The sequence below is a fragment of the Ursus maritimus genome, unplaced genomic scaffold, assembly GCF_017311325.1.
Source record: "Ursus maritimus isolate PB19 unplaced genomic scaffold, ASM1731132v1 scaffold_14, whole genome shotgun sequence".
Classification (NCBI taxonomy): Eukaryota; Metazoa; Chordata; class Mammalia; order Carnivora; family Ursidae; genus Ursus; species Ursus maritimus.
The window spans coordinates 22,358,597-22,371,581 of NW_024423786.1; the positions used below are offsets into that span (position 1 = coordinate 22,358,597).

The 12,985-nt window shown below is 42.9% G+C and overlaps 1 protein-coding gene across 4 annotated transcripts in view; it reads left to right on the forward strand.

Annotated features, from left to right (window-relative positions):
- The window catches only part of FRMD4B (FERM domain containing 4B), a 320,241-nt gene that overhangs the window by 286,958 nt on the left and 20,298 nt on the right, over positions 1–12,985 (forward strand). For all 4 annotated transcript variants that reach the window (XM_040628575.1, XM_040628574.1, XM_008703133.2 and 1 more), the window contains 3 exons: positions 10,076–10,152; positions 11,454–11,592; positions 12,070–12,211. In XM_040628575.1, coding sequence (XP_040484509.1) covers positions 10,076–10,152; positions 11,454–11,592; positions 12,070–12,211 — 358 coding nt within the window. The remainder of the gene's footprint in view (positions 1–10,075; positions 10,153–11,453; positions 11,593–12,069; positions 12,212–12,985) is intronic.

Here is a 12,985-nt window from a genome sequence, read left to right on the forward strand (position 1 = left end):
GGCTCTTTGGTGCTGGCTCCCTCGCAGTAATCCAGTTCTAACTGATCTTTTTACTACTGCTGCTGTTTTCACTTAACTTTGGTTCACAGTTTTCCGCACTAAACATGTCTGCTTTTTTCAAAAGAAAAATAAGTTATTGTGTTGTTTATTAAAGGTCACACTCTCTCAGGTTTGGGTTTTCTAGAGCTAATAAATTACGTTATTTTCAATTTGAACTGTGGCCATGACGCTCTGTCTCGTGATCCAAGCACAGGCGTACAATCCATTTCTGCCCATATGAGAATGGATGAGTCCACGTAGACAGCCACCCGCCTGCCCTGGCCGACTGTGTATTCTAATAACATGAAGGCTTACTCAAGTCGCCCCTGGTTGGGGCCCTCCCTGTGCTCTGCTGCCATCGCCGGGCGTCACGGCAGTGAAACAGCGACCTATAATAGCAGACCGTGCATTATCACACCCCGACATCGCAGCCTTGAATAACTCCTATCATTTCCATCTGTCTCGTGCTTTAATGTCTATTAGAAAAACAGCCATATTCGTCATAAAGCAGCCCTTGTAATCATACCACAGTGTTCCATCTTCTGTGTGGTTTTTCAGCTTTTATCAATGCTCACAATCTTTCGTTGAGTTAAAATAATAAGCTCCTCTTTTCTCCCCATTTTATGGTTGTGAAGCTGACACAGACAACACAAAGGGGTGGCCAGGGCTCACCCCCTTCTCATGCCAGCCCTGCCCTCCTGGAGCAGACTAGCTGGGAATTGAGGCAACTTATTGGAAATTATTGATAAAAATAATAAAACATCATTTCGCATCCGATATCCATCCCTATGAGGGACAAGAAGGCAGCATCTGTGTAATCGTATAATAAAATTGTGTCTCTCTAAGCCCTGTGACCCAGATCAATTGAAGTAAGGTATACTTACTTAATTTCCAGGAGGAATATGAATAATGTTGTTCATACTTGAAAACTTGCCTCTAAGACCACATTTCAAATAAATAATGTTAGAAATAAATGATGAGCATATGATCTTTTTCAACATAATTTTCAAAATTATTTTATTTATAATTTTTTTTTAGCTAAAAGTTATACATAGCTATTGTAAAAACAAAGCAAAACAAAAATACAAACTACAGAAACATGTCAGTTAGGGCCGGAAGTCCTTCTGCAATCCCTGTGCCTTCCCCATGATAACCACGGTCAAGAGAATGATAACTGGTTCATTGAGACTTTGTCAGTGTATATCCTAAGCTTTCCCGAGAGAGAAATCTTTCTATGCACACTGTTTCATCCCGCGTCCTATTTCTCCAGGTTACTTTATAAACACATCTCTTTTCACTCTTGAAAGCTGCCCAGTATCCATTATGTGGAAATACAGAATTCATTTAACTGATTCACTTTTGATGGACAACGCTGGGGGTCCGTGGCGGGGAGAAGGAGCAGGATGAATCCCAGTCAAGGCATATAACTAATCCCTCGTTTATCTATTTTATAAAACCAAAGTATTGTTTACCATGTTTTCTTGAGGTAGACCTCAGCCTCTATTAACATTTTTTGGTAATTTACTTCTCCCCTGGATTTTACTTGAAGAAATAACATTCAGGAGTCTCACTGGTTTTGCTGAATCTTGCGCGTCATGTATAACCTAAGTCGACTCACAAGTCATCTCTTAGCGAATGTGCCTTTGTGAATTTGAGAATCCCGCAGGGTATAAATGCATCTACTAAAAACAACCAGCTTCCCCCCCAAAATAACAGTGAATCGGGATCTGCGCAGCGAATTTCCTCGCAGTCGCTCGTGACTCACAGCCCTTTCTTTACATTCACAGTTTCATAGGATTTGGTCAATATTGGTTGACACTGATCACAATCAGGCTTGCTTGTTCATCCCAGAGTTTAGACAAGGATCAGAAGACACTCTCTTTTTTTGATTGGCAGAGTTTTCGCTTTCGTTTTCAAGACGTGCCATTCAATTCAGAAAGGACCTACCCGGGCCATCTTGTGTTCCCACTGCCTCGTCTTCTCTTTCTTGGTTATTTTTGCAGCTGTCCACGCTGAACCACTGCTTACTTCCTCCTTCTTCTGTTGAAATCCAACAGTGGATTTTGCTTCCATGTGTTTGCTTTTCCATGGCCAAACAAACTACGGGTTTAATTGGAGGGAGGGTGTTCTACAAGTTACAGCCCTCGCCCAGTTGGTCCAAATGAAAGAAGCCATAATTCAAAGGGCCATGAGCACTGACTTGTAAAAAGGAGGATCCTGCTTCAGCTGTTCGCATGACCTGGGCACACAGCAGGTTACCAGCGGCCGAGCAGGAATGAAGGTCAAGATTGCCAAACTCTGAAACAAAGGCTGGAATGGGAGGCCTTGGAGATGCTCAGCCTTTTGAGCTGCTTGTTACACATGCCTGCTGGGTTATAATTACGTAGCTTAAAAACAGGCCAGAAGGGGGAAGATTTGCCAATAGTAAGACAGACTAAGGCCAAAGGCTATTTTGAAAAAATGTTCGTCCAAGACACGCAAGCTGAAGCTTTCTGTCCTTTCCATATAATGTCTATTAGTTGTAGGCTAGGAATGTTGGGGACTATGTTTCTCGTACATGCCAGAATACCCAGCAAGTGCTCTTTGTGTATTTTGGCTCTAAGGCTTTTGCCAGTCATGGGGGCGAGTTGTTTTCCATCTGTGTAGTAAAAAGATCCAGAGCAAGAATTTGGGAAGCAACCCATAGCCTGTCTTTGATGTCTGGTGTCTGTTTGCTGTGTGACCTTGGGCATGTTGTTGAATCTCTCTTTAAATTCCGTTTCTTCACCTGCACCACGGTAATGCCACCAACAGCATAGGGTGTTCGTAAGAATTATGTGAGGTTATACTGAGCACTGTCCCTGATACACAGTCAGCCCTACGCAATTGGTTGGTGTTCGTTGATAGTGACTTCTAGACAATATAAAAAGGGTATGAGACGTATTCTTGGTTAGAGAAGGAGCCCACATTGCTACAGAATCATAACCTTAGTATTCTAAGAGTCCACACTCAGATTTTCTGTTTTCAGAGACTTTGAAGCACTCTGTGCCATTTTATCAACTGTAATGCCCTAAGGCATGATGCAAATTGAGAAATTTAAAATTCTGAGTAACAAACCACAAAAATTCAGAGTATTAAAAATTCAGATCACAAGGGTTTTTTTTCTTTTTAATTCTCCCTTTATGCATGAAATGTGTCATTGCAAACTCTTATGGAATGTGAAAACATACCAGAACTCAATTGCAAATCGTAGGACATTGCAACTTAAAAACAGTGAAGTTTTACATTAAAAAAAAAAAATGCAAGCTGTGTTCCTAGGAGGTTTTTATTGCTCGTTCAGTGTTTCAAGGAAAAATGTCAGTTCTTCACAAAGACGTAGAGTGGGTCAGTGGCTAAGTGAAGTATTGATGTATGTCGTGACTGATTTGTAGCCCTCCGGCAAGTTAGTTGACCTGGGAAAACCAGACCCTGCCAGAGATGGGAGAAATAAAAAAAGGCAAGCCAGCGGGGGGGTGTCACCAGCAGACCTTAGTGGGATAAAATGCCTTTCAAGATTAGTATCTTTGTGCATTATAACTGCTAACCAACTCTTGGGATGTGCGTCCTCACCCGGGGGCATTTCAGGGTGGGGAGAGGGTTCTTAGCCTTCTGTTAACTGATTTTTTTTAAACTGTTGGAATTCCCAAATGCCTAGAGCGAGATGAATTAAGTCACAAGCACAAGAGTCTTCCTATTTCCTTGTCATAAAAGTACAGGGCTCATTTCATTTAAACTCGGCGACTTGCTTACTTTCCTAAGCACAGCCATCTTGACATTTCTCACCACTCCTGGTTTTTCCACCACCTGCCACCTTACCCGGAGCTCGCCAGGGCTGCTCCTTCTAACACTGTTTCAATTCTGGTTGAGCTCAGCGGCAGGAGAAGGAACATGCGCTGTCCAGTCACACTTTCTGCATCGGTACATAATAAAGTATGGTATGGAAGAAAAGAATGGAGTTAGAGAATGTCAACTGAGGACCGGTCCATCCTGTTTGTAAAGTGTCTAATTAAGCTCCAGCCACACCAATAATCAATCTAATTGTTAAAGCCTTCTGCAGAGTCGCTGGGAGGAGAGCTCAAATCCTACATGGGTTTGAAATAAGAAACCGGTCCTGTACTCCTGCTTACCGGTTGGCTGACCTGGAGCTGTCACTCAACCTTTTGTGTCTTTATTTCCTCACCTTTCGAATTCCAACGATTCTGTCTACTCTATCTATCTCAAAGATCATTGTGAGGACCCAGTGGGTTAGTGAATTCTTTTACCGAGTAGATTTTTTTTCCTTCCTACCGTATTCTGATTTACAGAACACCACAGATATTTTTCTTCCCCTCCTGTAAGCTCATCACAGGATTTTAAGCAGTTCTTCTAAGACAAGGAACTCTCAGAAAATCGGTTGGGCATTGGTGAGTCTCCATTTCCATTTCACAACTGGCAAGCAGATGGAAAGAATTCAAGGCAAGCAGCCTGATTAGTCATAAAGTCTAATTGTAAGGGAGGCTGGGAAGGGTAGTCTTTAGGTGGGTGGCCATGGGCAAAGCCATAACTCAGGGTGTTCTGTTACTAAAAGGAAGGAGGGAAAAAAGATCCTGTGGGTGATAAGTAGTTTCTGTCACACTGTGTTTGTTTTCTCTGAAGTCTTTTACGGGAATGGTCAGTGAGAAACTAATGAGTGAGCAAAGAGAGAAAACATGATGATGAATTTTGGATAGTTTCTGGTGGAAACAAAATGGAAGGATAGTAATGGGATGGGTGTGGAACACTCCATTGGTTCGGGGAAGGCCATTGAGAAAGGTGACATTCAAGCTGGGTCCTGAAGGTTGAGAAGGAGTCAGGCTGTGAAGAACGGTTGGCACGTTCTAGTCAGAAAAGAGTGTATGCTGGTGGGAAGGAGCTAGGCACATCATAAAACGGAGAGGAGACCACTGTAGCTAGAGCTTAAAGCCTAGGAGTTTTCTCTGTAGAAACAGAAGATGATGTTTGCAAAAGAGGAAGTGGCCGCTGGACCGGCAAAACCATTCGATTTCATTATTTAATCTATTCGTTTGTATTTCTAGGCATTTAGCAAATGGCTGAATTGTTGGCACACAGAAATGAAAGATAGCACTTTAATAGGATTGACTTGTCCAGGTGCCAAGAAAACCAATGAGTTGATAAAACATGGTGAAAAGAATGTTCTAGGAAGGGGCATAAACAGTAGAAGTTTCTTCGCTTTGCACTTATGACTACTTACGATCGATTTGATTGTAATTCATTCATCCTTGAGGAACAAATTTCTAATGAGAGTTCAGTTTTTCCTGGTTTTACATTTTAACAGCAACCAAAAAAATGTGTTGAGCCCATGCTGTATTGAGCCCATGCAAAAAAAGGGGGGGTATTGAGCCCATTTACAAGGACCCTGAGCTAATATTTTATATTCTTTATTCCATTAAGGAAAAAGCCAAGTCCCTGTCATTAAGGACCTGACAACCCATCTGGAAAGACAGAATTATAGTCAAAGTTAGGGATTTTACTGAAGTATTCAATAACGGGGCTAGACACCAAGCGGTGAGAAGGGATGCCAGTTGTAAATACCGAAAGAGCTATGCTGGTGTGCGCCTGCAGCTGGTCGGCCCTGGTGACACCATACACGCCGGGGGAGCACACTGCTGCAGGTATTAACAGGAAGTCATTAGGTCGGCCCTGGGCAGTTCGAGATTCTGCCACAGAGGAAATCTGTGGAGATCACATCCCCTTGAACGGTCAGAGTTAATATTTTCCTGATGCCCAGAACTTCTTCGTCTAAACTTTTTCTCAAATACTCCGAGTGTTGTATTCCTTGCATTTAAGATGTGATGTTTCTTGTATGGAAGGTTATGATAGCACATCTCAAAAGGTAATTTTCGCTACCTGAGTGCGTCCCATTTGGGTATGACATTTTTGTTCGGTACACCTGACTCTGCTAGCATGGCCTCTTCTAGACTCATGGGTGGTGTTCAGTCCCTCTGGTGGGTAACATTTGCACTTAGAAAATCTGAACAGCCATTTGTTCCTGAGGAGATTACCCAGCTGAGAAAACTAGGACCCCAGTGTTCATTATTTTGGAGGAAATATTTCATCTTCTACGTCAACACACTCCGCCTACCAAAGCAGACGTATATCACCAAAAATTATCCTCTGAGTCAGGCTTTCTCAGTCTCTGCATTGTTGACATTTGGGGCCCGATAATTTTGTCCTGAGCCTGGCCTGATATTCACCAGCATCCCTGGCTTCTACCCACCAGATGCCCTAGCCCCCATCCCTGCAGTGTGACAACCAGAAATGTCTCCAGACATCGCCAAACGGCCTCAGGGTTGTGGGTGAGAGTAAGGGGTGATGTAAATCATCGCTGGTTGAGAACCACTCGTGCAAGTACAATTTGAGGGTCCCAGAGTCCTTTTCTGCAAATTGCTATCATAATTGCTGGGTGGTGGGTTTTTTTTTTTCCTTGTGAGGTCTATCTGAGAATTATTCCATGTTTTTGTTAATATAACAAATCTCCATTGAGTCTTCTTCCCAGATGAGTGAGGCAGGATGGTGTGCTTTGGTTAGGCACTGGGGTTTGGGGAGCCTGGTTGTGCCTGGGTGTGAATACCAGATCTGCCCCCATTCAGCTTTGTGACCTTGGAGAATTTATGTAAACCCCTCTGAGCCTCTGTAGTCTGTCTTACGAAATGAGGCTCTAAATAGTAACTCCCCGTAGGGTTGTTGGGCAGACTCACTGTTAGGCACGTAAGCATTTGATGGATAGAAGGATGGCTGGATAGAAGAAGGTGGTCAGTTTGGCTTTGTAAGCCCGTGATCCTGCAGAATTCTGTCTTTGTGGGACTCTGGAAGGCAAAACACATCCACTACCTTGATCGTGAGTACTAACAGTACATTCCTCGAGTATAACTTTTTTTTTAAATGAAAAAAGAATAAATCAATAATACAGTGATTTGGTTTTGCTTCCAGTTACAAGCAAGGGATTACCCGATGTGAGTCACTGTTTGATGTACAGTCATACAGTACAGCTGTGACTATCCCAAATTTAGTCATTTCCAGGGGAACTTGCAGTTGAATGATTAACCTATATAATAAGTGCTATAAAAAAAGAAAAAAAAAAGCCTCTGATGATGCCTTTCCTATCCTGGCCTGGTGTTATACCTTTGGGTGACCTCTGATTTTAACTTGTTAAGACTCAGAAAGACAGTTTGATCCTTTCTGTCCGAGGCTTTCCCTCAGTCTTATTACTCTGGGAGGTCCCCCCCGGCCTGTGGCAGGTGCACGCTCCTCAGCATTGGTGCACATGCCAGGGCATGCACCTTTTCTGGGTACCCCAGACAGGAGGGAGCTTGCTGCCATGCGTCTCTCTGTGGGCGTGCCTTTGACCCACCCCTCCCTCCTCCTCTCTGACCTCCGAGATACAGGAACAGTGAACAGATTTCCTACCCAGAGGGTGTATCAGGAAACCACCGATGAAATCAACAGAAATACAGCAGTTTTTACAGGGGCTGAAACTCACAAAAGTGGAAACCCGATGTGTCAACAGAATAACTTGACTGGTTCTCGTCAGCGGAAAGACACATGTGGGATCCAGACAGCTCTCCCTACTTCTCTTTCTGCTGCTAAGTGGCTGTCCCCCATCCTCACAAAGACATGATAAAACTAGGGAATTGGACGGCGCGTCGTCATAACAGTTACAACTAGCTTTATCACTTACTGAATGTTTATTCTAAACCAGACACTGGGCTAAGTGCTTCATAAACGTAACCTCACTGAAGCCTTCCAACAGCCCTCTGAAACAGGCATTGCTCCCATTTTATGGATGAGAATGCTGAGACTCAGAAAAGCTAAGCAACTCCCCCCCCAACCCCCCCCAAAAAACAAGTGATGGAACCAGGATGCAAACCCCTGTTACGCTCCACCTTCCTATGCTCACCCTAGTGGCAACGGCCATCACGAATTAAGTGTGTGTCATTCCTGTTCACTTAGCTATTACAGGCACATCTATGAAATCACATTTTCCATCAACTTTTAAGATTTCAGGTAGGGAAACGGCTTTGCCTTTTAGACTTGAAGACTCGGTCTCTCACCATTAACTTCTTTTGCAAACCCGGTTGCCATCTAATTATTTCAAATTCCTTAAATAAACTGGAGCCCTTCACCATGTAAGTGGGGTTTTTGTTTGCAGGGAGCATGTTTGCTCTCGATGCAGAGACTTGCTGAATGGAGGCAAAAGCGCTAGTATTTCACATTTGTTAAGTGATAAGAGGGGGAGGTGGTGGCTTTCAGGGATCGTGTTTCAGGTCCGGCCCCGGTTTTTATGTGTGTGGGAATGGACGCAAAGAAAAACACAGCTGAGCTGCACTGTGGCTCTTCCTGCAGAACCTGTTCGTGCCCGGGCTGAGTAAACCCGGGCTAGAAATGTCTCCCTGAGACAGCCTCCAGGGAAATTTGTGCCTGGATTCAAAAAGCAACTTATTTCCCGGGAAGTATCATCGGAGCCACGCTACAGCCCATTTAAAAGACTGTGTCTCCCTTCTGGGAAGGGCTGCCAGGGAGAACTTTGCCCTCTTTCTCCCTGATCGGAGGAAGGAGTGGAACTGGGGAGGTGTCACTCGCTGGAGTTGCTGATGTCAGTAGCGTGTCAGCCGTGGGAGGCTCTGTTTGTGAAATTGAGTTACACCTAGATGTCTTATGAAACTCCGTTCAGAACTCACCGGAGCTGCTGTCTGGGAGAGGGGGGAGGTGGAACGAACCTTGGGGTTTTCCTTCACATTTCTGTCCCATTTTTGGAATCTCTGGATGAAAAGAAATGAAAGCGTCCAGTCTACGGACATTTTAGGAAATAGGTATGTAGCTTTAAGCTTTCGCTAATGACTCTTACCACCTGGCTATTGCTGTAGTTACACTGACTGCATGTTCGGACCGCGAAGGGCTGTGTTCTTAGCGTGTGCTGGTTTCTCTGACTGTGTTTGGGATTGGGGTCCAGTTTGAACGCTTTTGTCTCTTGCTTACATGTGTTTAGGAGCTTTTAGTTCATGCTGTTCCTTTACGTGAGGTTCACATGTTCACGAAAAGTCTTGGCTCCTGTACTACAGGAAATGGTTGTGCTGATGGGTGCTTTGCAATTAGACAACTCAAATGCTTCCCTAAGTTTCTCTGAACGTAATTTCAAACTCCAGCCAAAGTCTACTAATCATCAATAGTGGGACAAATTCCAAGTTGAGAGGAAAAACGGAGGCTCAGGGGAATACAAGGGGGTTGGGAAGGAGCCCAGAAAATACAACAGGGCACTCCGTCCCGTGAATGGGCCGCCTTTTACAAATTATGTGATTTTCAAATCACATTGCTAGTTAACTTCTGTTTCTCCCAACCAATGGGCAGATGACACCGAGTGCAGCCTTAGAATGTCAGCGGTGGGAATGTAGAAGTGGGTTCTACCCACAAAAACTGGAGGCTCTAGCTCAAGAGAGCAACCCCACATTTACCCCCGCCCCACCTCTGCTCCAATTCCTGGCGCTAGGTTTCTGTCGCATTTAGGGGATCTCTTGTAGGCGGGAAACTGGTGTCACAGAGAATCACCCCTGCTTGGGGTTCCGTTTTACTTTCACTTTGCATTCTTTTGAAATTTCATCTGTGGTTCTACTGAAACATCCTTTTGAATGTCTTTCCATTTAAATCTGAAGTCAACATCTTTGATCAGAAGGCATGTGCTTACTGGAATTGGTAAGGATTTCCTAACTCTATTTAGTTGAGTCAGAGGAAAAAGAGTATGCATGTTCCCCACACTTGTCCGGTTTTATTGTTCAAGGAAGATTTACTCGTGAGGTGACGATTACTGTCAGAGAAAGGAATAAAATGGTTTCAGGTTGTTAACTTGTAACAAGACTGCGTCACATGTTTGTGCTTCGCCTTAGTGTACCTTCTTGATTATTTGGTGATTAAGCTGAGTTCCAGATTTAGTAAAAATCAGCATTAATTAAAGCTGTGCGTCTTTTCTGTTTTCTTCATTTCTTAGTTATTCCAGTGGAAACAGCTGGAGAACTTATATTTCCGTGAGAAAAAATTCGCTGTTGAAGTTCACGATCCACGGAGGTGAGGATGACAGCCTTTTCTTTGTACGGTCCCGGTGACTATCCCAGTAACGTTGCTGCTGGGAACATGCATGTGCAAGTTTTTGTGCGTTCATGTTTTCATTTTTCCCGGATAGACCTGGGGGGGGCGGATTGCTGGGTCAAATGGTAACTCTTTCTTTAACCTTTGGAGGAACTGCTACAGTTTTTTCATAGCAGCTCTACCATTTTGCATTCCTACCAGCAATGTGTATGGTTCCATTTTCTCCACATCCTCCCTAACACTTGTTATTTTTAGTTGTGTTTTTGTTGTTTTTTTAACAGTCACCCTGGTGGCTTACAGTGATAGCCCATTTTGGTTTGAATTTGCATTTCCCTCATGACTAATGATGGCTAAGCATCTTTTCAGGTGCTCTTTGGCCACTTGTCTATCTTCTCTAGGGAAATACCTGTTCAGACCCTTTGCTCATTTTTTACTTGGGTACTCCTGGTCACTTTTAAAACAACAGTTGCCAAGTTATCGCCGCGAATTGAAGTCAGGATTGTAGGCTCTCCGAGCTCTTCAGAGGAATTCATTATCAGTCTTCAGTGTTTGCCTTTCAGATCCATTTATGGATGCTTAAAGGTCAGAGGGAGGGGGGAAACAGTTGTGACAAAAAGAGGACCAAGAGATAAGCCAAATTCCTACAAAGAACATGGGTACCCTTCTCCCTCCTTCCCCACAGCATCTCCCTGCCCTCCCCCCCCCCATCCTTCTCCTTTCACCCTCTCCTCCTCTGACCCTCTCTCCTCTTCTTAACTGGTGTATAAGCAGTACACTGGACCAGTTTCAGACTTGCGTATCTGCAGACAATATTATCATGTCCATCCTCTGATAATGTCAGAGCTGCACAAGTCTACCTAGATCTGAAATGCTCTTTTACCTTGAGGAAGGTGTTGACCCTGCCCTCTCGGTTGCGTTATCTTTGAAATATTATCACCTTGATTCCTGACCTGTTGTGATAGTAACACATCCTGTGGTTTTTAAGTAAATGTTTTTAGAACAGCCCCTAATTTGAGTAGTTCTTATCCTCTGGAGTATTTGTGTATGCATTTTTGAACATGCTAGTTTTACCAAAAAAAAAAAGAGAGAGAGAGATTATCCAGGTGCAACAGGTTTCTTCATAAAAGGAAAAAATCAGAAGCTTGGCTCCTTTCAGCATCAGAGTGTGGCAGCAGGAAAACAATTAAGAAAATACTTCATAATCACATTCCTCCCTGGGTACTTTTTGTGGTGTGCTGGGCCAGAGGTGAATAAATAGAATATTTTCCTTAATCTTTCAGGATTTCTGTGTCAAGAAGAACCTTTGGGCAAAGTGGCCTCTTTGTGCAAACGTGGTATGCAAACCCTTCTCTCATCAAGTCCATCTGGGTAATGGCAATTAGTCAGCATCAGTTTTACTTGGACCGGAAGCAAAGCAAAGTAAGTCACTAGAGCGTTTCTATAGGAACAGACTTCCTCCCTCATTTGCTTTCTGTTCAGAAGATAAGCTTTCTCAGAAAAGATGCAAGCACATGGATTTTTGTTCTTCGAGGTTTTGGTTTTTAAACTTGCCAACCAAGTGTTTTAATTTTTCTTACATTTAAAAGAGGAGCAGTGTATAGCCTGATTTAGAAGTTGTAAGACGTGCCAACTTTTCAGCACGTGTGTACATGGACACAGGAGACATTTTGAAGTTATTGATTGAACTGTACCATGAGAGAGATTCATGCGTAGTTAAGCATTTTCAATGTAAAGCTTAAGTCTTGTATTTTTTTCCTCTGAAGTGTCACTAGGGCATGTAAAAATTCTAAATTGTCCTCTCTGTTGACATACGTATTCCATAGTAGCTTAATCATTTTATTAATTTGAAATAGGTTCAGTTGAGTGAATTCTCTTTCAATGTTGTATACCTCTTAGGCAAAAATTCCTTCAGCCAGGAGTTTAGACGATATCGCGATGGATTTGACAGAGACAGGAACACCAAGGGTCTCCAAAATGGTGACCCTGGAGGCAAAAAGTCAGTTCATCATGGCGAGCAATGGCAGTTTAATCTCTTCAGGTAACATTTTGGGCAAGTACATAAACTACTTTTGGGGGTGATAAACCACTTTTAAATGCATTTTAGATCCATTATTTTGGGAATAAATAAGCCTATCAAAACCTGCAGCATTCAGCATTAATTAAACCAATTTTTTAAAAAGTAAAAGGAAAGTTAAATTATAAGTAGCTTGTATAAACAACACTAGTTACAAAGATAGTGAACTCCTCAGGGTAACTTGAAAGGACATTTTCTCCCCATCTATTCTATCGGCTTCTTCTTCTCTCAATATTTAGTTTTTGATTCAGACAGTTGTCTAATGCTCTACTTAATATATAGTCAAACGTGACTACAAGCTTCAAACGTCACCCCAACCCCACCTCCCACTGTGATTGCTGCCCTGAAATCCTTCCTCTGCAGAAATTCTGGAATCTCTTATCATCAAGTGTATGTAACTTAACTCAAATGAATTTTCTCATCTGAATCCTGTTGTCAACTCTTAATCAGAGGCACAGAATATTCCTTTGCCTTGCTTGCTTGCTTTCTACAAGGACATTCTAAACAACTATCTCCAGGAACATCTTACCTTCTCTCCTGCTCAGAAAAATGAAATTCTTCCTTGGGTGTGTCTGAAACATTAAGCATTTTATCATTGCTTCTAAAATGACTGAGCCAAAATACAGAAGGTATATATAATTACCAGGCTCTGTTGGATGCCCAGAAGCATGAGAAAATGTTCTCCAGTTTCCTTTTATTATGTTCAGAAACAAGGAGAAAAGAAATAAATTATTATTT